The sequence below is a fragment of the Anabrus simplex genome, chromosome 1, assembly GCF_040414725.1.
Source record: "Anabrus simplex isolate iqAnaSimp1 chromosome 1, ASM4041472v1, whole genome shotgun sequence".
Lineage (NCBI taxonomy): Eukaryota > Metazoa > Arthropoda > Insecta > Orthoptera > Tettigoniidae > Anabrus > Anabrus simplex.
In genome coordinates, this window is record NC_090265.1 from 854,765,804 (window position 1) to 854,789,955 (window position 24,152).

Genomic DNA, 24,152 nt, shown 5'->3' on the forward strand with positions numbered 1-24,152 from the left:
GACTTTGAGTGGCCGACGCTTCCTGTTGGACGAGGATGTGCAGCAGGCGGTTACGTACTGCTTTACGCAGCAGGGCACGGTGTTTTACCACACAGGGATATTCAACCTGGTGCGTCCGCTGGAATAAGCGCCTCTATGCTCACGGTGATTTTGCCTGATCGGCATCCCGATTCAGGACTATACATCCATCGAACGGAAACTTTCTGATCGCCCCTTATATATCACTAGTAATAATTGTGTAAGATGCAAAGAGCTGAGTCTATTTTGCAATGAACTGAATAGGATAGGCTACTCCATATACTCGGTATTAGCATAATTGTTAGTTCTGTTTGTCACGGATAGATCAAGTATGACAAATTTACTTGAACGCTTGTCATATATTCAGTTAAACCTGTTTTGTTTCATCACTACTTCCAACATCCATGACGAAGTACTGGAAAGAAATGCATTAACTTGAATGAATTTATTTCAGTATATCTCTTTCAGTTATTACGCAAACAGCTTTAACTAAGTAGATCAATTTACTGCATTACGGAAATGAAGTGGTAATATCCTGGTGAATGTTTACTTAGTGATATGATTTTTTCATACTGTATTTACTCACGAACAAAAATTCCATTATCGAAATGAGATAAAGGAAGATCTGTCATTGTGTCTCGCATTTGTATCTGCGCCAAAAATGTTGAATATATACGGAGGAACGTAGCACCACTTTGCTTAATTCAACAGAGAAACGTCATTCGTCTAATAGATAGCTAGTCTACTCGTATTAAAGTGTTTATTCCAGGCTCATATTACAATCTCTGACGTTTCTTTGAATCTTGAGAATTCTAGTACGCAGCTATCACACACTCCACTTCCCCTCCCTTCCCCGAAGCACAGCAGTGCACAGTGGATTATGTTCTGACAAAGTAAGTACGGCAAGTTCGTCAATTTGAATCGCGCTCTCCGAAGTTACGAATTAGCCCCATTTTCTCGAACATACTTTTCTTCCCGCCAATCCCATTTCGCCATAGTTCATTAGGTATATATAACACGAACAGCATTCCTGACATTTTTTGTCGGTGTACTTAAGGTACAACTTATACTTACTCAACATAAAAACCAATGACATCATTATTACTGAACTTTCCTTAATTAATTGGAGTGAAGTTGAATATTGATTAATCCCTGTTTATGGCCATTTCTGACACCAACCTTATGAGGAGGGATGTGTTCAATAGAGCTTAGTAGTGTTGTGTGTTAATCAGAAGGTGTATTGATTCGAACACATAACACACCAGCACCGAGCTGGAGGAATTAACCAGTCGCGGCTAAAATCCCCGACCGGGCGAGTTGTCCGTACGGTTAGGGACACGCAGTTCTGAGCTTGCATCCGGGAGGTAGTGTCTTCGAACCCCACTGTCAGCAGCCCTGAAGAGAGTTTTCCGTGGTTTTCCATTTTCACACCAGGCAAATGCTGGGCTGTATCTTAGTTAAGGACACGACCGCTTCCTTCCCACTCTCAAATTAGTTTTAACTAGTACTGTTATTTTATTTATATCAACTTATTTTATTATTAAGGTTTTTGTTGTTTTTATTATTAAATAAATAAATATATATACATATATTAAGAGTTTTGTCTGTACATTGCTCAGAATTTGAAAAGGATGGTATTTCTGTATCGTTCATGTACACTGTAACAAGAAAATGCACGTTTTACTTTTCCGTAATTTGTCTATGTGTCTGTATGTATGCCAACGGCCGTAGCCGTGTTGAAACACCGGATTCCGTGAGATCTCCGAAGTTAAGCAACATTGGGCGTGGTCAGGAATTGGATGGGTTGCCACGCGCTGTTGGTGGGGGTAAGGGAATGGAGGAGCGGAAAGGAACTGGCCACCCTACCGCACGTAAACTCCGGCTCAGGAACACCTCTGCGGAGGTTCGGACCTGCCTTCGGGCAGAATAACCCTTACCTTACCTCTGTATGTATGTACACGCATCACGAGAAAACGGTTGAAGAGAATTTAATGAAAATCGGTATGTAAAGTCGAGGGATGAGCCACTACAATCTAGACTGTAAATCATTTTATCCTCGCTGAGTAAAATGGTAGTTCAGGGGAAGGTCTGAAATCTAATTCTCAAATATGTATGTATTATAAGTGGTCGTATCGACAAATACTACATAACTAAAGTTATATAGAATTAAATTTGCGATCATTTATGTCTTATACATTTTTACCTTACCGGCTATGATAACACAGATATTCATGAATTTGTATTTTTGTTGCTAAGTCCTTATCAACGCCGAGCCACGAGAAAATGGGTTAACAGAATTTAATGAAAATCAGTATATAGAGTTGGGGAATAAGAAACTACAGTCTAAGTTATAAGCAATTTTATTCACCCTGGATTAAATGGTACTTTAGTAGAAGGCGCCTAAAATTTAATTTTTAAATACCTATGTTATTGGTCCTATCGAAAGGTAGTACACAACATAAGTTATAGAAAATACAATTTCCGATCATTCGTTTTATTCAGTTTTACCGTACCGACTATGATAAGAGTGGTATTTCAGAGTCGGAAGAAAACTAAATGTGAAGGCCTACAATATCGAAAGCGTGTAACATTGATCAACAATAACATTACATTGACTATTGTTTGTTGTGATGTTCTTTGTCTCTTATGCTGCCACTCAACTCCGATAGATGGGATTACTGCTGCGTACCGAGTAAAACAACCTGAATGTATAAATTTTGGTCCCGGAAAATATTGAAATATGAATGCAATTTTAATGACAGTGCAAACGTTCGTTCCGGGATAATTGGTGGCTTAACGGTAAGTCGTAATTCAATACAGATTGCACAATCGCCGTTCAATTTGAAGAGATCTACAACTGTGGTCCTATGTCTTATTGTCGTGTCTTGATTGTTTATGCGTTAGATAGCGCTGACTTTCTCGATTATAATCAAATCTCTCCAACTCGGTTGTGTCTGGCATTAGGAAAAGGGGCCTGTCTTTATAATGAGAAGTCTCTATCTCTACTGTGAATGGCAGTTGCCAAGTGAACCTGCAGTTTTAGTAAAAACTCCCGAACTCGATTGTCAATGGCAGTATGAAAAGTGGCCTGCTATTATCAACAAAACAACCACAATGCCTATCTTAAATCGGTAGGCGTCCTCAGTGTTTTGTTTCTCGGATAGCGGTGAGAGACATGCAATTTAACATAATCTTACTCACTGCCTTTAAAGTAATTTACGGAGAAATCCGAATACAATGTAGAATACCGTAGCGAAGCGTGGGTACATTTGCTAGTTATAACTATTGTTTTATTATTATTATTGTTATTATTATTATTATCATTATTTATTATTATTAATGCTTCCTTATTACAATTTATATTTTTTACTAAGATGACTATTATTATTATTACGGAATTACGGTGGTTTAATTTAATTCCGAATTTACTAAATAGTTTTTTATTATTGTTTTCTTATATTTATCGTTAGTAAAAGTATTTTTGGAAGAATTTTTAATATCAATTCCATATAAGAAGTCATCTCAGTTATTACTTTTATCTTCGCTTGACATCCAGAATCAGTATTGTGTAGTGTATTCATTTCGTTTTATTGTGTACTATTTTGTTTTGTGTATTTTTACTGCCACCGGTTGTAAGCCACTTGTAGTAGAAATACTTACTTATGTACTTGCTTACTTACTCTTGGGCCTTTCCTATCCCATCGTCGCCGAAAGACCTATCTGTGTCGGTGAGACGTAGAGAAAAATTGAAAAAATTAAAGAGTAATTGAAATCCCTGAAACGACTGGGAATCGAACTTAGGGCCCTCTGATTTGAAAACCATTCAGCCGAGGTCCCGGACATTATTATTATTATTATTATTATTATTATTATTATTATTATTATTATTATTATTATTATTATAATTTAGAGTAGAAGGCACTTGTAACAGGACCTCCACAAAGTATCCACTGTTGTACTTTAAGCCGAGCCACTGGTATTTCCTGAGGGTTTGAATTCATTTACTCTCCACCAGCTTTTACCAGCCCTCTGGTGTTCGCTCACTTCAGCCGTGAGCAGGAGATATTTGCCGGCGCTCGCTACTTGTCCAACTAACGCTGCCTGGATTAAAGTTAGCGCCTGGCTTCATTGTGAAACACGCTGTTCCCGGGCTCATGTATGCAATCTTCTCGTGCTACGGTGCCTGGGGTGAATGGAGGTATTCTACTTGTTATGAACAAGCCGCACAAGATGGGGCTGTTACTGTCAGGTCAACTGTTGTCTCTTCCGAGTAAAAAGATGTATCACATGATTGTTGAGCTGAATCACTATGCATAAATAAACTCACCAATATCCAGATAAATGTTTGATTGTTGGGTCTTCATCAATAAGGCTAGTTGTATCCCAGTCAAATTCACCGTACGTTATCAGAGAATGTCCAGATGTCAATGAACGGAAATACTAGGCAAGTGAATAATGAGCTAATTTCCCGATGCACACATGTATATGTATCACTGATATGTATTTACTAACAGACCTTACAAGACACACCATTCATCATTGGGACTTGCTGTAAAAGGAATGGTGTTTTTTTCTTTTTTTAATGATATTTGTTCGAGACATCGACCTCTTTAGCTCTCTTACCCCTACTTTCACCATATGATAGGAACCTGCGTGTAAGTAGAATTGCGGAAGTGTAGAGTGTTGAATGTGAGGAAAGGAACGTTAAGGGCGACACCCAGTACCCAGGCCAGGAATATTACTCATTTACAATCAAAAACCCCTGACCCGGCCAGGAATCGAACCGGAGGCCGGCGGGTGACAGGCGGACGCGTTGCTCCCTACACGGCGAGGCCGGGTAGGAATGGTGTTACTAACACCGCTCATGCCTCAGCCACTTTCATATTGCCGAAGCCAGAAATCGTATTGAAGTCACTTCCATATCAAGTCACTGAATTTCAGCATTTTCTTGGTGTGAAAATGAGAAACCACGGAAAATAAACTTCAAGTCTGCCGGCAGTGGAATTCGAACCCGCCAAATCCCGAATGTTGCCTAACAGGTCCATAAATCAAATCACGTTGCGGCTGAATGTCATTTCCTATGTGGATGCTGTGAATTTTCCACGGATACAACTGGCTTTGCCAGCTACTGGCCTTACCTGCAGACATACGGCACTGTAGTGCTAGCGCACCTTAAAATAAATCGATGATCATAGTAAACTTGTTCATACCCTCACCAGAAGGCACAGGATACTGTAAACGTTATGTAGCACGAGGGATGGATCTGCTTTTTAGAACTGCTATACTCCTTCACTAGAAATCAGTCGAATTAAAGTAGATAATGTGCTTTCCTTCGTTACTGTACACATTTAATATGCTTTGTCATTCCTCAATCAGCTGTCAGTGGAATTTAAGTTGACATAATCGGACTACATAAAACTATATTGAATCATCCCATAATTTAAAATAAATTTTAGGACTTTGATCGTTTACAAAGACAATGACGTTTTCGGAAAACATATTTATGAGGTCATCTAACAACTTAGCGGTAAAAAAAACTATTTAGGGTCTTTAGGGTTCTTTAGCGTGAAATTACCAGCGTTTCGCCCTAGTGTAGCAGTGGGCTCATCAGTTGGATTGCTACACCTTTCCAAGACGCTGGCGCTAGTAAGCCGTTGAGACACCACTGCAAGTCTCCTGTTTATGACAATGCAGTGACGGTGCCGTGGGGGAAGCATGCGCCTCCACTTATATAAATGTCTGCCTTTGGCCTTTCTATCCAAAAATATGGTTCCTAGAAGGAAACCATAATTTAACTTCACCAATTGCAAATGTTCATTTAAGCTCTTTAGGTTTTTTCAATGGTGAAATTACCAGCGTTTCGCCCCAGTGTAGCAGTGGGCTCATCAGTTGCATAATAATAATTTAGCGGTATATCCTAAATAATAACACTACAGAGCAACTATACTTGAATAAACTAAATGAAAAGCAGTTTCTGGAATAAAACATATGATATATGAGAAAGAAATATTTCGAAAATCAACACCACCATGTTAATAAGGAAATCATTTACCCTTTGTATATTTAAAAATGAACACATATTACATGCTTATGCATGAATAACCATACCACGTGCAATAACAGGATAAACATATCATAATTTATAGATTTATAGGATCAAATGCACCATTATGAAACAGAAAAGTACAATATATATTCATCGCTCTTCGGGAAAATGGTCATACCTCACAATGCTATTCCTGTCCACTAATTTCCTTAAGACTGGTCACGCCTCCCAGCCACATATGGATAAGCAATCCATCAGAACAATTTCAATTGTGTTCATTTTCGTATGCTAACTTGTAAACGAAAACGAACCTGAAGTACATTATATTGTAGGGGGACATAAATAAGTCATGCAAAGATAATTTCCTAGAGTGCGGTACGGCAAACTTCATTTTCCTTTACACGTAAGCATAGGAAAATGAACACAACGAATATTGTTCTGATGGACTGAATATCCATATGTGGCTGGGAAGCGTGACCAGTCTTAAGGAAAGTAATGGATAGGAAGATGATTGTGAGATATGACCTTTTGCCCGAACAGCGGAATCACTTAATTTTAAGCTTTAGCCAACGACCGCGCCGCTGAAATTCAGTTATTTTTGTGAGGCCTGTTCCGAAAAACAGCCCAAAATTGCATGTTTCTTTAGTTTTCTTTTTGATTCAGATTCTAGCCAAATTAACTTTGTTACACAATTCCTTCTGTAATGTGTTCCTTGGCTCAATACACTTACGTGTGTTTTGCGTTTTTTGAAAAATGTCCACACAGAATGTAGTTATAAGGGCTTAAGTGGAACTCTGCATGAACTCACATTAGCCCTCGTAGTGGTAAGGAAAGGCAAATTGCTAACCTAATCGACAGGATAACGATGATTAAGAGAAGAAGAGAAGAATTCTTATCTCATATCCCTAGGACGTAGGATGTTTTCAAAATTGAGTTGCTTGCCTGAAGGGCTACAACTGTGGATTTTTAAATACACTAGATTTAAAACTTCGAATTCCTTGAGACGTAGTTTTGGGTCTAAGATAACCCCAGTGAGCCACTCCGTTAGTTCTTGACTCTCTGGTCTTCATCCTAGCTGAATGAGTAGCATTTGAGGATGTTAAGATGTGATAACTCGTTATGGTGTTTTCATTATTATTTATATTGAAGTTGAGTCTCTATGTACTGTGTATTAAAAACAACATAACTTTCCGTGTCCAGTTCTTCTTTGTCTCCTGGGTTTTGTATCATGCGGTCTCTTAAGCCCATAAGTCGACCCCTGTGTATAAAGGAAAGGGTGATAAACATAAAGCTGAAAATTACAGGCCAGTAAGTTTGACATGTATTGTATGAAAGCTTTGGGAAGGCATTCTTTCTGATTATATTAGACATGTTTGTGAAATTAATAACCGGTTCGATAGCAGGCAGTTCGGTTTTAGGAAAGGTTATTCCACTGAAGCTCAACTTGTAGGATTCCAGCAAGATATAGCAGATATCTTGGATTCTGGAGGTCAAATGGACTGTATCGCGATTGACCTGTCTAAAGCATTTGATAGGGTGGATCATGGGAGACTACTGGCAAAAATGAGTGCAATTGGACTAGACAAAAGAGTGACTGAATGGGTTGCTATATTTCTAGAAAATAGATCTCAGAGAGTTAGAGTAGGTTAAGCTTTGTCTGACCGTGTAATAGTTGAGAGGGGAGTTCCTCAGGGCAGTGTTATCGGACCTTTATGTTTTCTTATATATATATAAATGATATGAGTAAAGGAGTGGAATCGGAGGTAAGGCTTTTTGCGGATGATGTTATTCTCTATAGAGTGATAAATAAGTTACAAGATTGTGAGCAACTGCAACGTGACCTCGAAAATGTTGTGATATGGACAGCAGGCAATGGTATGTTGATAAACGGGGTTAAAATCCAGGTTGTGAGTTTCACAAATAGGAAAAGTCCTCTCAATTTTAATTACTGCGTTGATGGGGTGAAAGTTCCTTTTGGGGATCATTGTAAGTATCTAGGTGTTAATATAAGGAAAGATCTTCATTGGGGTAATCACATAAATGGGATTGTAAATAAAGGGTACCGATCTCTGCACATGGTTTTGAGGGTGTTTAGGGGATTGTAGTAAGGATGTAAAGGAGAGTACATATAAGTCTCTGGAAATACCCCAACTAGAGTATGGTTTTTTAGTGTATAGGACCCTCACCAGGATTACCTGATTCAAGAACTGGAAAAAATCCAAAGAAAAGCAGCTCGATTTGTTCTGAGTGATTTCCGACAAAAGAGTAACGTTACAAAAATGTTGCAATGTTTGGGTTGGGAAGAATTGTGAGAAAGAAGAAGAGCTGCTCGACTAAGTGGTATGTTCGGAGCTGTCAGCGGAGAGATGGCGTGGAATGACATTAGTAGACGAATAAGTTTGAATGGCGTTTATAAAAGTAGGAAAGATCACAATATGAAGATAAAATTGGAATTCAAGAGGACAAACTGGGGCAAATATTCATTTCTAGGAAGGGGAGTTAGGGATTGGAATAACTTACCAAGGGAGATGTTCAATACATTTCCAGTTTCTTTGAAATCATTTCGGAAAAGGCTAGGAAAGCAACAGATAGGGAATCTGCCACCTGGGCGACTGCCCTAAATGCAGATCAGTATTGATTGATTGATTGATCGATTGATTGATTGTATTTCCCTCCCATCGTCTGGCCACTGATGCTGCTTTAAATCCCTTATAGCTTTTGATTGTACATCTTAATCAGTGGCACAGCCGCACCCTAAAGCTGAGTTGAAGAAGCAATATTTTACGCAGAGCCACAATGAATTTCATAACACAGTACTTAAACTTGGCCACTTTCTTCGACTACCAATTTTCTCACACCTGTGGGTGCGAACTATGTCACACATGTGCATTTGACCCGGTTTTATGGACGGATGCCTTTATTGACGCCAGTCCTATGTTGAGGGATGTAATAATTATAGCATGATTCCGTGATTGTTGGTAGTGTGGCGTGTTGTCTTTGAAGAGGAGATTGCCGGGACAAACACAAACACCCAGTCCCCGGGGCCCTCTGAAGCGAAGGCTGATAATTCAGCCAACGAGTCGGGCACTTAAACTTAGTTAACATCCTGACTTATTCATTCATCAGTATACTTATCATTATTATCGTTGCTGTTTACGTTAATTAAATAATTACAACTAATAGATATAACAGCAGAGCTTTTGAAATATGTTGGTTCAGACTTGTAATTGCATTGTGTTACGAAACAGGAGATATCCTAGACGACTTTAGTAAAAGCAGAAGAATCATTGTCCGAAAAAGAGGAAATGCTAAGAAATGTAGTAATTATAGAACGATCTCAATGGTATCCCATACCTCAAAAGTACTCTTAAATATAGTAAAGAACAGGATAAAATTTAAGATAGAGCAGTACATAGATGATGATCAGTTTGGATTTAGACAAGGCAAAGGAACGAGAGGAGGAATCCTTGCGTTAAGAATGATACTGGAAAGAAGGTTACAAATAAACAGAAAAGGGTTTATAGCATTCAGTGACTTGGAAAAAGCTTTTGACATGATAAACTGAGAACTATTGTTTAAATCAGGGCCTCTCAAACGCCCAAAATCTCACACGTGCAAATCGAGGCGCAAGAGCTCCGTGCACTGTGCATCGTTCCCGCTCGGCTTGGACCAACGCTTCGTCTCTGGGCTGCTCGGCTAAGCTCGGCTCAACTCGGCTCGGATTTGAAGCGCTACGGAGCAAGTGAGGAAGAGGGAGACAGGGGGAGCGAACGAGACAGGCGTGGGGAAAGAGAGAAACGGCGCTATTGCTCCAAATCGAGGAGTGGGGGTCTGCACTCTGGTCAACCAAGCGAATTCGTCTTTTGCACCGTGCACAGTGCATGCACTCTGAGAGGCCCTGGTTTAAATGTATGAAGAGAGTAGGAATTGGCATTTTTTGATGACATTTCCATAGTAGCAGGCTCTGAGAATGAATCAAATAGAATGTTGACTCTTCTATGTGATAAATTGAAACATTACAAACCTAAAATCAATAGTAAGAACACTAAATTTTTGTTGTAAGCAAAGATGGGAAGGAAGTTACTACAAACATAAGAATAGGAAATTCCAAAATAGAACAAGTATAACATTTCGGTTATTTAGGAAGCATTATAACTGTCAACAATAGATGCACCAAGGAAATACAAAACGAACAGCTCTTGTTAAACAGACCTCTCAACATAAAAGTAGTCTTTTCACAAATACACATGGAAGTTTAGAAACAAGGAAGTAAATTCCATAATCTGGAGTGTGCTACTTTACGGTTGTCAGAACTAGACTATTGGAAAGCAGGAAAGAGATTCATTGGAATCAGCTGAAATGTGGAAGAGGGAAATGTCGAGGACATGCCGGACTGAAAAAGAATTGAGATGTTCTAAAACGAAATCACTGAGCAACAGGGACTGATAAAGGATATCGAAAGAAGGAAGATCAAAGTTGTAAGTCATATCCTGAGACATAATGACTTCCTAGTAAATGTCTTTGAAGGAAAAATACTAGGAAAATGAAGAGGAAGACCAAAGAAGACATATATTGGAGGTTGTGAGAAAGTCGATGGGTTGTAAATATTCAGGGAAGTGATGAGAACAACAGGCCTGAGAGGAGAATGGCTGCAGCGACAAGGCTCAGCCTTTAGTGTATGATTATTATTATTATTATTATTATTATTATTATTATTACTGTAATATTAAAATCTTGAATTTAAGTAGGCCACCTCTTTGCAGTTTACGGTCAGATTCCGCTAGTCTCCTGTAAAATCTTGTCAATACGATTTGCTTGATTTGTTGCCGCTATCCTCAGTAGATTTCCCAAGCTGACTTGAAACTGCTTGAACTATTTTTCTGGAATTTTATTCAAAAACACTAAAATTCAATTGTTCAGCTAAAGAAGAGTGTAAAAGTTTATGGCGTATTAGACCACGCGAAGTTAGCTGGAAAAGAGCGCAAGATAAACAGTATGACAAAGAGGGGAGCTTGAAATTAAACTTGTGTGGGCACCGATATGGATCAGATATTTTTAGTCTTGATCCTTCATTGAGAAGACTCCTAGATTGTTAAGTGTGTTCTCATTAGTGGAAAAAATAAAATTTACTATTTCTTTCTGGTTTCTTTCTTCTGTTTGTGTTCGGATCATCCTCTCAGACCCGATTACTTTAACACGAATCGCAGACTGATTATCCATAACTTTTAACTTAAATACCAAGTTTCTGGTCATTTTGCCATGATTCTGTTATCAGGCTCCTGAACAGAAAGACAGAAAATTCATCTTAACCCGACATTGAATACTGCAGTATACAGGGTGAATCAGAACACTCCGGACAAAAATTTCAGGGTTGCTGTTCGCGTTAAGTTAAGAACGATGGTGCAATCGGATTGGCGGGGAAAATTTTTTCTTTTCGTAATAATGAGATTACTTTGTTACTTCCGGGCGCGTCATTCAAATTGACGAACTCGCCGTATTTGCTATGCCAGAGCACAAGCCGCTGCCGTGATTCAGGGAAGGGAGGGTAAGTGGGGTGTATGATGGAGACAGAGATAATGCTCTGCGCGTATGAACAAGTTTCCTTGTTCGACTCGCACAGGATGGTACTTATCTCTTACACGCTATACCCACAGTTCGTTTATTAAACAGCACACACAGTACAAGAACACACTGTAATTAAGACACAGTTGTCAGTCACGGAATGCACCAGATCGTTTCTCCTCTCCTCTGTTGGTCGCAGTAACGTTCTTTATTATTTAACTTGCTCAAAGATGCAACGATGCCGCCCCACGATTGTGTAGTCCTTCACTCACAACATTTTAAATGGAATGAAGTGTTGAACCAAGGAATGCCGGGTTGAGTGGCTCAGACGGTTAAGGCGCTGGCCTTCTAACCCCAACTTGGCAGGTTCGATCCTGGCTCAGTCCGGTGGTATTTGAAGGTGCTCAAATACGACAGCCCCGTGTCGGTAGATTTACTGGCACGTAAAAGAACTCCTGCGGGACTAAATTCCGGCACCTCGGCGTCTCCGAAGACCTGAAAAAGTAGTTAGTGGGACGTAAAACAAATAACATTATTATTATTATGAACCAAGGAAACAATGCGCCCAATGTTTTGATTACAGTAGATATTCAATATGATCCCTCCTGTTTCGATGCACAGTTCACAACCACCTAGAAAGCTGCCTGTTTTCTATGGGGTTCGTATTGTAATGAATTGGTGCAGAACGAACTGTACACTGATTACTGGGACTGGGAAGCGACTATGAGAAACGAAAGATAAACTTTTGCATTCCCACCGAGCTTTACCTCTGTCTCCCACTTCCCTTCCCTCCTGTGACTCACAGCAGTATGGAGAGGCTGGCGCTCTGGCTTAGCAAATACGGCAAGTTCGCCAATTTAAATCGCGCACCCAGAAGTAACGTCATTTCCTCGAAAAGAAAGATATTCTCCGCCAATCCGACTCCACCATCGTGTTTAATATAACACGAAGAGCATCCCCGATTTTTTGTTGCTATAGTTCTTATACAGCCTGTTTATGAAAACTTAGTGTCAGGTAAATATTATAAAATTTCACACAGAAATACGATTTATATAAAGAAAATATTCCTTAGTTCATATACGAAATCCTTTGTAACTTTATTGGAGAAAATTATATACAGTGCACAATACCTTGAGCAGTCATATACGGTACTAAATGGTGTGATAAGTAGGGAAGGGATTTAAGGTGGAAAGTATGGTCAGAAAAAAAAGGGGGGAGGAAGGTTCTGAAAATACACATAAAAACTGCAAAAAAGTGTTGATGAAATCACGTTATCAAGGTTTAAACCAGCTACATGTATTTTCCTTATCCAATTTATTAGATTCTAATAATTAACACACTTGTTATATTGGATTGCACACAATATTTCAATGTACTTTACAGTAAGTCGCTGGTGCTTTGAGCTTAACAAATCCTTATATATAGAGAAACTCCGCTCGACCTCTACAGAAACCAATGGAGCATGTCTTGTCAGCACTCACAAAGGGAGTTCAGTCAAAGTTGGGAAGGTTTCCACATCTGGACTGTTCTGCAAATTTAATTCAAGTTTGTCTTTAGCAAATGCATCAAGGTTCTCCGTAACACTCATTAAATTCTTCCAAACTCTGAATCACAACTTCTTCTTAAATTTCGGTATTACTTTGTGTTGTGAAAAATACGTTCAGTGTTGGACTATAGTAGTTTCTACCGAGCTCGATAGCTGCAGTCGCTTGAGTGCGGCCACTATCCAGTAATCGGGAGATAGTGGGTTCGAGTCCCACTGTCGGCAGCCCTGAAAATGGTTTTCCGTGGTTTCCCATTTTAACACCAGACAAATGCCGGGGCTGTACCTTAATTAAGGCCACGGTCGCTTCCTTCCAATTTCTAGGCCTTTCCTATCCCATCGCCGCCATAAAACATATCTGTGTTGGTGCGACGTAAAGCAAATTGCAAAAGAAAAAAGAAAAATAGGACTATAGTAGTAAAGCACTAAGATGGCCAACAAGAGAGTACACAGTTGATGGGAGGAGCCGTCAAATTCATGCCAGTACTAAGCGAACTTAGTTTAAACTGTTGCAACATCATCATTTACACTTTAATTTGATTTCATAGATGCAGGTTGGCTATTCTTTCTGGAATATGAATTACTGGTGATTTCTATAAATTATATTTTAAAAGTTATCTACTGACTGTTGTTGACTTCTGATTAAACAAATTTTTAAAACCTGCTCAAGAAGAGAGAAAAAAAAAAGGTTCTCTATAATCTTTTAAAAACACAGATGAAAGTGTGGGGGGGAAAGTTGCTGATGCGTGAAATAGAAGGGAAAAGGTGGCAAAATGTAGTAATCTCACGAAAAACGTGCAACAAATTGTGTTTATTTAGATTCATTTCATGTTCCCAAATGCATATATTGACATGGAAATAGCTATATTTTTGGAATAGTGCTACACACTAAAATCCTTTCACTACTATTAAGACGTAACATGCCACTTAAAAGTTACTGATCATATCTTCTGTGTTCTAGGGCACGTCTTGTTCGAGATGTGTGCTGGGTACGAACTGTGCGCCCCTCAGCCTTCAGCGGGACACCTCATGGATATACAGGACTATCCACAGGTAAACACCAGAAAAGTAAGTTTTGATGCACTTGTGTGGAGGTTCTGGAATTTGTTCAAACTTACGAGAAGAGGAGAAGTGACTAACAAACCGTAAGTTCATAGATAAAACAACGTCATTCTCAGGGTTTCAAAGGGGTCGAATCAAGCACTGGACACAGCTCCAAATCTATGTCCGACAATACAGGGTGTATCAGAATTATATCGACAAAAAATTCAGGGACGCTCTTCGTGTTATGTTAAGGAACTATCTGACGGTGAGATGGTGGCCCCGGTGTTGAAAGCCAAGAATAACGGCCGAGAGGATTCGTTGTTCTGATCACACGACACTTCAAAATCTGCAGGTCTTTGGGCTAAGCAGTGGCCGCTTGGTAGTTCATGGCTTTTCGGTTTTGTTGCGCCATGGGTTTTGGTTTGGTTTTTGGAATTTTGTATGGAAGTGTAGCGAACCTACAAGACGAGTGCCATCCAGACATCTGACCGAAGGTGAATGGAGGAGTTAAGGAAATATGATTCTAGTATTACAGAATTTAGTATTTTCTTGTTACTTGACAATGAGCACATTCTGTTCCAGTCCGTTAAGAGATGGATGAATCCATGGGAGAACACAATCTTACACGGGCCATCCGGTGAAAAGCTACTATTCTCAACCCTAGAAACTTGCTATGGATCCCTCTTGACAGGACTTGAACTAAATTACGGATTGGTACTAAGATTGGTATCCTATCGGTAATCCTTTCTATTAAATGCCTTATAATGAAACTCACAAAAATATAAATGAATATAGTTTCTTGTCTCATTTTATTAGGAACTATAGCATTTCCCATGCAATTGGGGTTCTGCTTGTGAGTTTGCTTTCTTTGGTAAGTTTGATGTCACCGAAGCGACAGTTGTACTTGAGAACAAATCTCAGGTAGACTACAAGGCACCGTACTGTTTGTTGGTTTGTTTGTTTGTTTGTTTGTTTTGGATGAGATAAGTATATACCTAATTCCCAATATACTGTGCATATTAATTGCATGTTGGTTGAATGAGAATAGTTATTCATTAATTCATGATGTCCGACTCCTTGGCTTAATGGTCAGCGTTGAGGCCTTCGGTTCAGAAGGTCCTGGGTTCGATTCCCGGCCGGATCGGGGATTTTAATCGCCTTTGATTAATTCTTCTGGCCTGGGGACTGGGTGTTTGTGTTTGTCCCAACACTTCCGTCTTCATATTCAGACAATACACTGCACTGTCAACCACCACAGAAATACGCAATAGTAATTTCATCCCTCCATATAGGGTTGGCGTCAGGACGGACATAAAGCAGGGCCGAATCCACATGTGTGACACAGGTCGCACCCGCGACCCCACAGATGTGGGAGAAGCGGTATAAAAATGAGAAAAAGAAGATTTATTCATTCATGAAACTCTCTCCCAAGTTGGTGGTTATCCGTGACTGAGTGAGAAGAATGTTCATTCATTCATGCACGAACACAATCATGAAATCATGCATCCACCAATTCATATAGGCATTCATTCATCCGGCCCCATGGTGTAGGGGTAGCGTGCCTGCCTCTTACCCGGAGGCCCCGGGTTCGATTCACGGCCAGGTCAGGGATTTTTACCTGGACCTGAAGGCTGGTTCGAGGTCCACTCAGCCTACGTTATTAGAACTGAGGAGCTATCTGACGGTGAGATAGCGGCCCCGGTCAAGAAAGCCAAGAATAACGACCGAGAGGATTCGTCGTTCTGACCACACGACACTTCGTAATCTGTAGGCCTTTGGGCTGAGCAGCGGTCGCTTGGTAGGCCAAGGCCCTTCAAGGGCTGTAGTGCCATGGGGTTTGGTTTGGGTTTGGTTTTATTTATTCGTTCAAATGTATGTTACAATTGTAGGATTTCGTTAAAATATGTGTAACTCCCGATTTAAGCATTACTTCTAGGAGTGTAGAAACCACAGGAGAACATTCTGTTAATTTTAGTGTCCATTGTTAGGTCCAGGCGTGAAATCAGATTTTGTATTATTTAGAGATCGCTGTATATCATTGCAGACATTTTGAACGACTTGTCTAGATCACGCGCAGGTCGCTTACGGCGTCAGATGTAAAGACTTGCACCAGGCCTCTCCGGAGGCCACACGCCATTCTACTTCTTCTTTACTCGCTAGGTCCATCAAGGACCACGTTAAGTTTTGTTACATTTAGCATTGAACTTTTCTTTCATTTGAGCCCAGAATTACCTCATTCGTTCTGAATGGGCCTGCTTGCGTTCCTCTGTCCAAGAGAGACAGTGTCTTCTTTTCGGTTGTTCATCTCACAGTTTGGCCCATTCATTACTACCTTTTTTCGGAAAAGGCCTCAGCCAAATGCGTCTACCGGTTTGATCAGTTACACTGGAAGGTCTTCTTTGGTGTTTCTAAACCAAGGCATCGTGGTTTTAGGTTTTGAATCAAACAAGTAAATGATCTGTTTGGTCAACCTGTTTCCGTCCGTTCGTTTGAGGTGACTGCAAAATCGTGCTCGTATTTTGCTATTCGTGTCTGTAATTTTCTCTATATTGTTCTACGTTTCCTTATTGGATCATTTTTGGTGAATGCCATTCGTTGTTGTTGGATCCCATGGTTTTTCTAATTATTCTGCGCTCCTTTTTCTCTAGTTCTTAGGGAGTCCTTTATTGGCATTTAGGGATAGATTTCCGAATGCATACAGAACTACTGGCTTTAGAACCGTTTCACCGTGACGTATCTTGGTATTCTGGGAAAGGCTTTATTTGTTGTAGATCGTGCGTAACGTTTGGTGGGCTAATATTATTATACTCAACTACTCATTACTTTTGACTTTGCTGGCGGGACCTAGTGTTTACACTGCACTAAGTCTTCTGGTATGGGCTAGAGCAATTTTGTTACTTTCATTGATCTGTCTCTGTCTTATCCGTGGCTTTGACAAAATGAAAGTGACTGAGGTATGAACGATGCTAGTAATGCCATTCCTTACGCAGCCAGTCCCTGCTATGAATGGTGTGAAACTGTTGTTCATAGGATCGGTTGGTGGATGCATTTCAGTGGGTTTGCCAGACTGATATGTAATAGCAACTTCTGGCGCGGTGAGGAAAGCAACGGGAAACTACCTCCCTCCTCATTTCCCTAGTACGCCTCTTTAGTGATGTCTAGGCCATCTATGACAGCTCATGGCGGAACTGTTGAGGATCCAACCAGCCTTCAGGCTGATGACTAAACATACATACATACACTCATTACTTTTGGTGATATTTATTTTATATTGCAGGTAGTGGAGGTCTTGGAACTCATCTTCCACCATCCTGAACGCCGTTTCCCTACCGTTGAGGAGCTGCTACTGCTAGATTTCTTCAGGAACATCGACCTGAGAGAGATGAGGGCTACGCCGCTCCCGGTTAGTGTGATAGTCAAAATGGGTTCTGTGCATTTTCTTTTGTTCTCTAGTATTAACCATTTGGTTTAAAGATGAGGAAGACCAATCCGAAGGAACATTAACTACTTGGTGTTGTTATCCGCTAGTCAATAACCTCATTACTGGAAATAAAATGGGTGTTTATTAACTGTGTAACATAGTCAAACAACTAATATATCTCATTTCTATCCCGTATTGGCTTTAAGAACTAAGGTCAAAGGATTTTCTCACCGTCTAATACTTACTTTATTTTTATAGACTTGACTATTTTGCGAATTTCGAATAAAGGTAAATAGATGAATATTTTGGAAACGTTTTACTAGAAGAAATTACTACAACGGAACCTCCATATCTCGAATCACCTGGGGTGCTAAATTTTATTTCGACCTATCGAAATTTCGAGATATGGAGAATACCGTTTCTGAGCATATATAGAATATACCGGAATCACATGTATCTACGGGCTTATACTGAATACATTATTTTTAACAGTATTGAAAAATATACAATCAAACTCTATTTTACGGCATCACTTTAATTATAGTCCTTACTACAGTAACATTTTAGAAGACAGGATACAGTACATGCAGCAGTGAAACAAGAAACATTCCTCCGTTAAAACATTTGTAAAAAAATCAGTCAGTTTCTTCATTTTGTACCTGTTAACCTCTCCTCCCTTCACGTAGAAACTTTTCGTCAATAGCACGCAGCCGAGATTGTAAATGGAACTTGTCATCCACGACTTCGGGGTGTTGGTTTCCTACGTGACTGGTACGAGAAACAGTGAGGCGTTGCCGATTTTCCGATCACTATAAGTTTTAGTTTTTTCGTTTCCTAAAATACCTCTCCCGGACCAAACACACTACCCCCTGCGGGTGGGGGGACGCACATGTAGAATACACCCGCGGTATCCCCTGCCTGTCGTACGAGGCGACTACAAGGGGCGACCAAGGGATGATTAATTAGAGCCATGAAACTACTCTTGATTGGTACCATCATGCGGGGAACACCGTGGGTACTTGCGAGTAGTATCACTAAATTGGTACGAAATAGGTTTGTGATTAGTTGCAGTAAAAAGCCTGGCCTGGTGGTTTCCAGTACCCGTGCGTCGTACCCATGTGAGCAACACCGCGGGTCTGGGCGTAGCCTGTGAGTTGTACCGCTATATGAGCGGCACCGTGGGTCAGCGTTGCCTGTGATTGGTACCCACTATGTGAGGAACACCACGGGAATACCGGCGCCCGTGGCTAGTACACCTAGGTGAGGAACCTTACCGGTTTGCGTTGGCTATGAGTGGCGCCATTGTGTGAGAAACACTATAGGTCTGCGTTCCCTGTACGAAGTGCAATACCATCTTGTGTGGAACACCGTGAGTCTTCGCTACTTTTGATTAGTACCCCAACATGACAAATACCATGGTTCTACTTTACTCGCGACATGTACCATTCTGTGGGGCCTTAGTCGTGGATTTTGCACCCCTGTAGACATCAAGCATCATTGTGCTTTATAAATGGTCCCTTGGTCAGTAATACTATTATTCACGACCTTTCTTTTTGTGTCTGATCCACGGTTTTTTTGTTTTTTTGTAGGGTTCATATCCATCCATTCATTCTTCATGACATTTTTTATTTTAATTTGTTCAGTGGATTAATTCGAACTTTTGGTTATTTCATTTCGTACCATTTGGAGCCGATGACCTCGATGTTAGGCCCCTTTAAACAACAAGTAGCATCGTTTTTTCGTTTCCCATCTTATTAGCTCCCAGTATCACTGCAACCCTTTCTTTACTTTTTAACTGTTCCTCACAACCACAAATACTGTATTGCACAGTTAATGTTGCACAGAATTTGAGTTACAGAATATTTTTTCCTTCAAGGGAGGAAATGTTTGCTTTGAGAAATCGAGAAATTCGTGTAACCAAATTTCCAGTAATAGAGAAATAAATACACGTGAAGGAAATGACAAAGGGCCGGGAAATTTAAGTTACTTCGAGATACTGAAAATGAAAGTACTGGAGGTTCGAGATAATAAGGTTCGACTGTAATATGGATTCTCGTAGGAAGGTCTCCAAAACGAATCCGGTGAAATATCCCGTGCACTTCTCTCTCACCATTTCCACTCCCAATGATACAACCGTCACTCCCCCTTTCATCTTGACTCCTCTGCTTCGCCCTTCATTCACATATCAACCTAACAACACGCGTAGTCAGTCAGATGACGGCACAAGGGAAGGAGGAATATAACGGGGCCGGCTGGGAGGTAAGCATTTGATTGTTTCTCCACACAGCATTGCCACTTATTCAAGAGGTTCTTTACTCCCTTCTAATACTTTTATTTCCTTTCAGTACAGACTGTCACCAACATTTATTTATTTTTAACCAGGAATTATAATCACCTAAGGTTAAGATTTTAAGTAGTCCCCCCTCCCGTACTTATACTGTAGTTTAACATTCAAGACTCAGTATATATCGTAAGTTACCGGAATGTACATCGTATAATATCAACCACATTTTTATATTTAGAAGAAATAAGAAACTCTTCCCCTTTAAAGATTAATGCCGCAACGAACTATATTATCAATACGAGGAACGACGTGTTCAGTGATTTAATTCCCTACGGAAGAGCATTTGAACTTCATTATCACCTTTAGTGTTCTCATTATTTTACAAAAGTCAGTATATGTACTTAATATACGTTCTTTAAACTGAATATGTTCCAAAATTGAATGGAACCTTATAACATTTAGTTAGAATTTAAAGTCACACATGTTTGTATACACGTAACAACAAGCTATAAAAATCAAATAAATATTGGACGGAGAGTAATATCCTTTGACCTTAATTGTTAAACAAGTATTGACGAGGTAGTAAATGGTTATAAACACTAGAAATTTGAAAACTTTCACAGTTATTTTGTTTAATATAACCATGTTTCACAATTATTCAACTAGAGGTGGTGGTGGTGGTGGTGATTATTGTTTTAAAACTAAGTACAACTAGGCAACTATCCTCTATTAACACTAATCTGGGAGAAAAATGGTAGGGATCCGACACGTCGAAAACTGAAGGTATCGGCCATAGAAAGACAAGGGCTCCGAATGGCGTATAAATGAGACTCTCATGCCTCCATACTTAACGCCGTCGAGGTCAGAAAAGAACAAGAATTGACCAAGGGAAGTCTAATATGATACACGAAAGTGAGGTGCCCGGCACAAGTAAGTGGAAGCAATGTCAGGACTCAGCTAAGGACCACATGATGACCAACCCGCCATTCTAAGTTGAGAGTCCCTGGGACCCATTTCAGGCGCCTATTACGACAGGTAGGGGATTATGTGTGAGTGTTATTCTACCGCCCCCACCTACAGGGCGATACCGACTAGAAGACTTAAAACGCGTGTACACTGTACTCACCCCATCGCCTGCCGTCCACTCAGATAATTTCGTCGATTCTCTGTTTGGTTTACTTCATTAATATTTTATTTTTCTAATGTTTTCTGATATACACTGACTGACAGAGCAAATGCAACACCAAGAAGGAGTGGTCAGAACTTTATGCCAATTGCAGGGTAGACTGACGTCACTGAGGTATGCTCATGATGTGAAATGCGCCGCTGTGCTGCGCACGTAGCGAACGATAAATGGGACACGGCGTTGGCGAATGGCCCACTTCGTACCGTGATTTCTCAGCCGACAGTCATTGTAGAACGTGTTGTCGTGTGCCACAGGACACGTGTATAGCTAAGAATGCCAGGCCGCCGTCAACGGAGGCATTTCCAGCAGACAGACGACTGTACGAGGGGTATGGTGTTCGGGCTGAGAAGGGCAGGTTGGTCGCTTCGTCAAATCGCAGCCGATACCCATAGGGATGTGTCCACGGTGCAGCGCCTGTGGCGAAGATGGTTGGCGCAGGGACATGTGGCACGTGCGAGGGGTCCAGGCGCAGCCCGAGTGACGTCAGCACGCGAGGATCGGCGCATCCGCCGCCAAGCGGTGGCAGCCCCGCACGCCACGTCAACCGCCATTCTTCAGCATGTGCAAGACACCCTGGCTGTTCCAATATCGACCAGAACAATTTGCCGTCGATTGGTTGAAGGAGGCCTGCACTCCCGGCGTCCGCTCAGAAGACTACCAGTGACTCCACAGCATAGACGTGCACGCCTGGCATGGTGCCGGGCTAGAGCGACTTGGATGAGGGAATGGCGGAACGTCGTGTTCTCCGATGAGTCACGCTTCTGTTCTGTCAGTGATAGTCACCGCAGACGAGTGTGGCGTCGGCGTGGAGAAAGGTCAAATCCGGCAGTAACTGTGGAGCGCCCTACCGCTAGACAACGCGGCATCATGGTTTGGGGCGCTATTGCGTATGATTCCACGTCACCTCTAGTGCGTATTCAAGGCACGTTAAATGCCCACCGCTACGTGCAGCATGTGCTGCGGCCGGTGGCACTCCCGTACCTTCAGGGGCTGCCCAATGCTCTGTTTCAGGAGGATAATGCCCGCCCACACACTGCTCGCATCTCCCAACAGGCTCTACGAGTGTACAGATGCTTCCGTGGCCAGCGTACTCTCCGGATCTCTCACCAATCGAACACGTGTGGGATCTCATTGGACGCCGTTTGCAAACTCTGCCCCAGCCTCGTACGGACGACCAACTGTGGCAAATGGTTGACAGAGAGTGGAGAACCATCCCTCAGGACACCATCCGCACTCTTATTGACTCTGTACCTCGACGTGTTTCTGCGTGCATCGCCGCTCGCGGTGGTCCTACATCCTACTGAGTCGATGCCGTGCGCATTGTGTAACCTGCATGTCGGTTTGAAATAAACATCAATTATTCGTCCGTGCCGTCTCTGTTTTTTCCCCAACTTTCATCCCTTTCGAACCACTCCTTCTTGGTGTTGCATTTGCTCTGTCAGTCAGTGTATTTCATTGAGGCAAAATAATCCGCCTGTGTGGTGTGGAGGTTAGTGTGAATAACTGCCACCCACAGAGACCCGGTTCCATTCCCGGCTCTTCCAAGAAATTTGAAATGTGGTACGAGATCTGGAACGGGGTCCACTCAGCCTCGGGACGTCAAAAGAGGGTGTTTCAATTCTTTCCTCAGCCATCCTCGAAGTGGTTTTTCACTTCCTCTCCAGGAAAATGCCGGGATTGTACGGCTGTTTCATTCTTACTTGCCTGTCCCTTCCAATCTTCCCAACCCCCCTCCAACAAGGACCCTGCTCAACGTAGCAAGGAGGTTGCCTTAGCGAGGTACTGGTTCTCCTGCCCAGTTGTATTATCTACCAAGTGTCTCACGCTCCAGGACACTGCCCTTGAGGGGGTAGAGGTGGGATCTCTTGCTGAGTCCGGGAGAAAAAACCAACCCTGTTAGAGTTTAATTTACACGAAAGTAAATTTCTCAAGTTAATAATGGCTTTGCCAACTTATACTGCTGATAATGGTGTGAAGGTAACAAGAAACAAATATATGTCCATATTGATAAAGAAACAATTAAACATTGATTGAGAATAAAACTGATGAAGAATCCTAACAATAATGTAACACCATGAAATGTCACAGAATTCGTTAATAGGTCGACGAGTTGAAGAACTTCTGGAAAACGTAGGTATAAAGTGTTATTCGAGAATAGTTTTACAGAAAATATTACGTTCGAAAGTGATCCTATGAATAAATGAAACAACAAATGATACAATCGGGAAATTGTGTAATAGTAATATAATAGTGGCAATATTCTGTAGAATATGTTCAATATTATCAGTCAGGGCGAACATATTAACTGAAAGGGAAGAGAGGTTAAAACTAATAAATTAATTATAAAAGATCCAAGAATAGTGAAGAAGTTAAGGATCAGAAAGTCATTAATTTCAAATACTGTATATAGCTAAAATAACAATCGTTTAGAGAAGGAAACAGTTAAAGCAAGAATCCGGAAGCAGGAACCACCAAACCAATTACAAAGGATGTGTAAAATAAATCTATCAGCCTGAAAACAAAACTCAAACATTATAACGTAAAGATCAAGCAGCAAGGTTTGTAGATTGCTGAAATCTTGGATCTAACAAGCAAAGGTTTACTATAACAACTGGAAAGGAGGGAAAGAAAGACCTTGAGGAAAAGTCTGCAACCTAGGTACGTTGATGGACAATGGAGAATTAGACCAAATAATCAATGGGAAATGTTTTACTAACATCTCTTCAGAATGAATGAGGGGAGGCTTACACATAAGAACCACACACACTTTTAGAGACAAAATTTCCCTCAGATGACTCACTGAAATCTGTTAAGAAATGGAAAATGTGGACATCAGACAGGAATATATCCACGATAGGAACCGCTGAAGGTGAATGAGGTCGGGCTTCGAGATTTTCCTAGAGGAAGTTGGAATGTGGTCTTCTAAATATAAAGAATAAAGGAAACGATTAACAGAATGAAGGAATACTATTGGAACATCGAGCAAATGTAAAATAAGAAAAAAAAACCAAGTTCAAAGTCCATTGTCATCCATACCGAACACAGTAA

At 40.9% G+C, this 24,152-nt stretch overlaps 1 protein-coding gene across 1 annotated transcript in view; it reads left to right on the top strand.

The window, feature by feature from the left end:
* Nucleotides 1-24,152, top strand: part of Slob (Slowpoke binding protein) — a 635,348-nt gene that overhangs the window by 589,581 nt on the left and 21,615 nt on the right. Inside the window, exons 7-8 of the mRNA XM_067147746.2 lie at nt 14,131-14,222; nt 17,491-17,616. Of these exons, the coding sequence (XP_067003847.2) occupies nt 14,131-14,222; nt 17,491-17,616 (218 nt within the window). The remainder of the gene's footprint in view (nt 1-14,130; nt 14,223-17,490; nt 17,617-24,152) is intronic.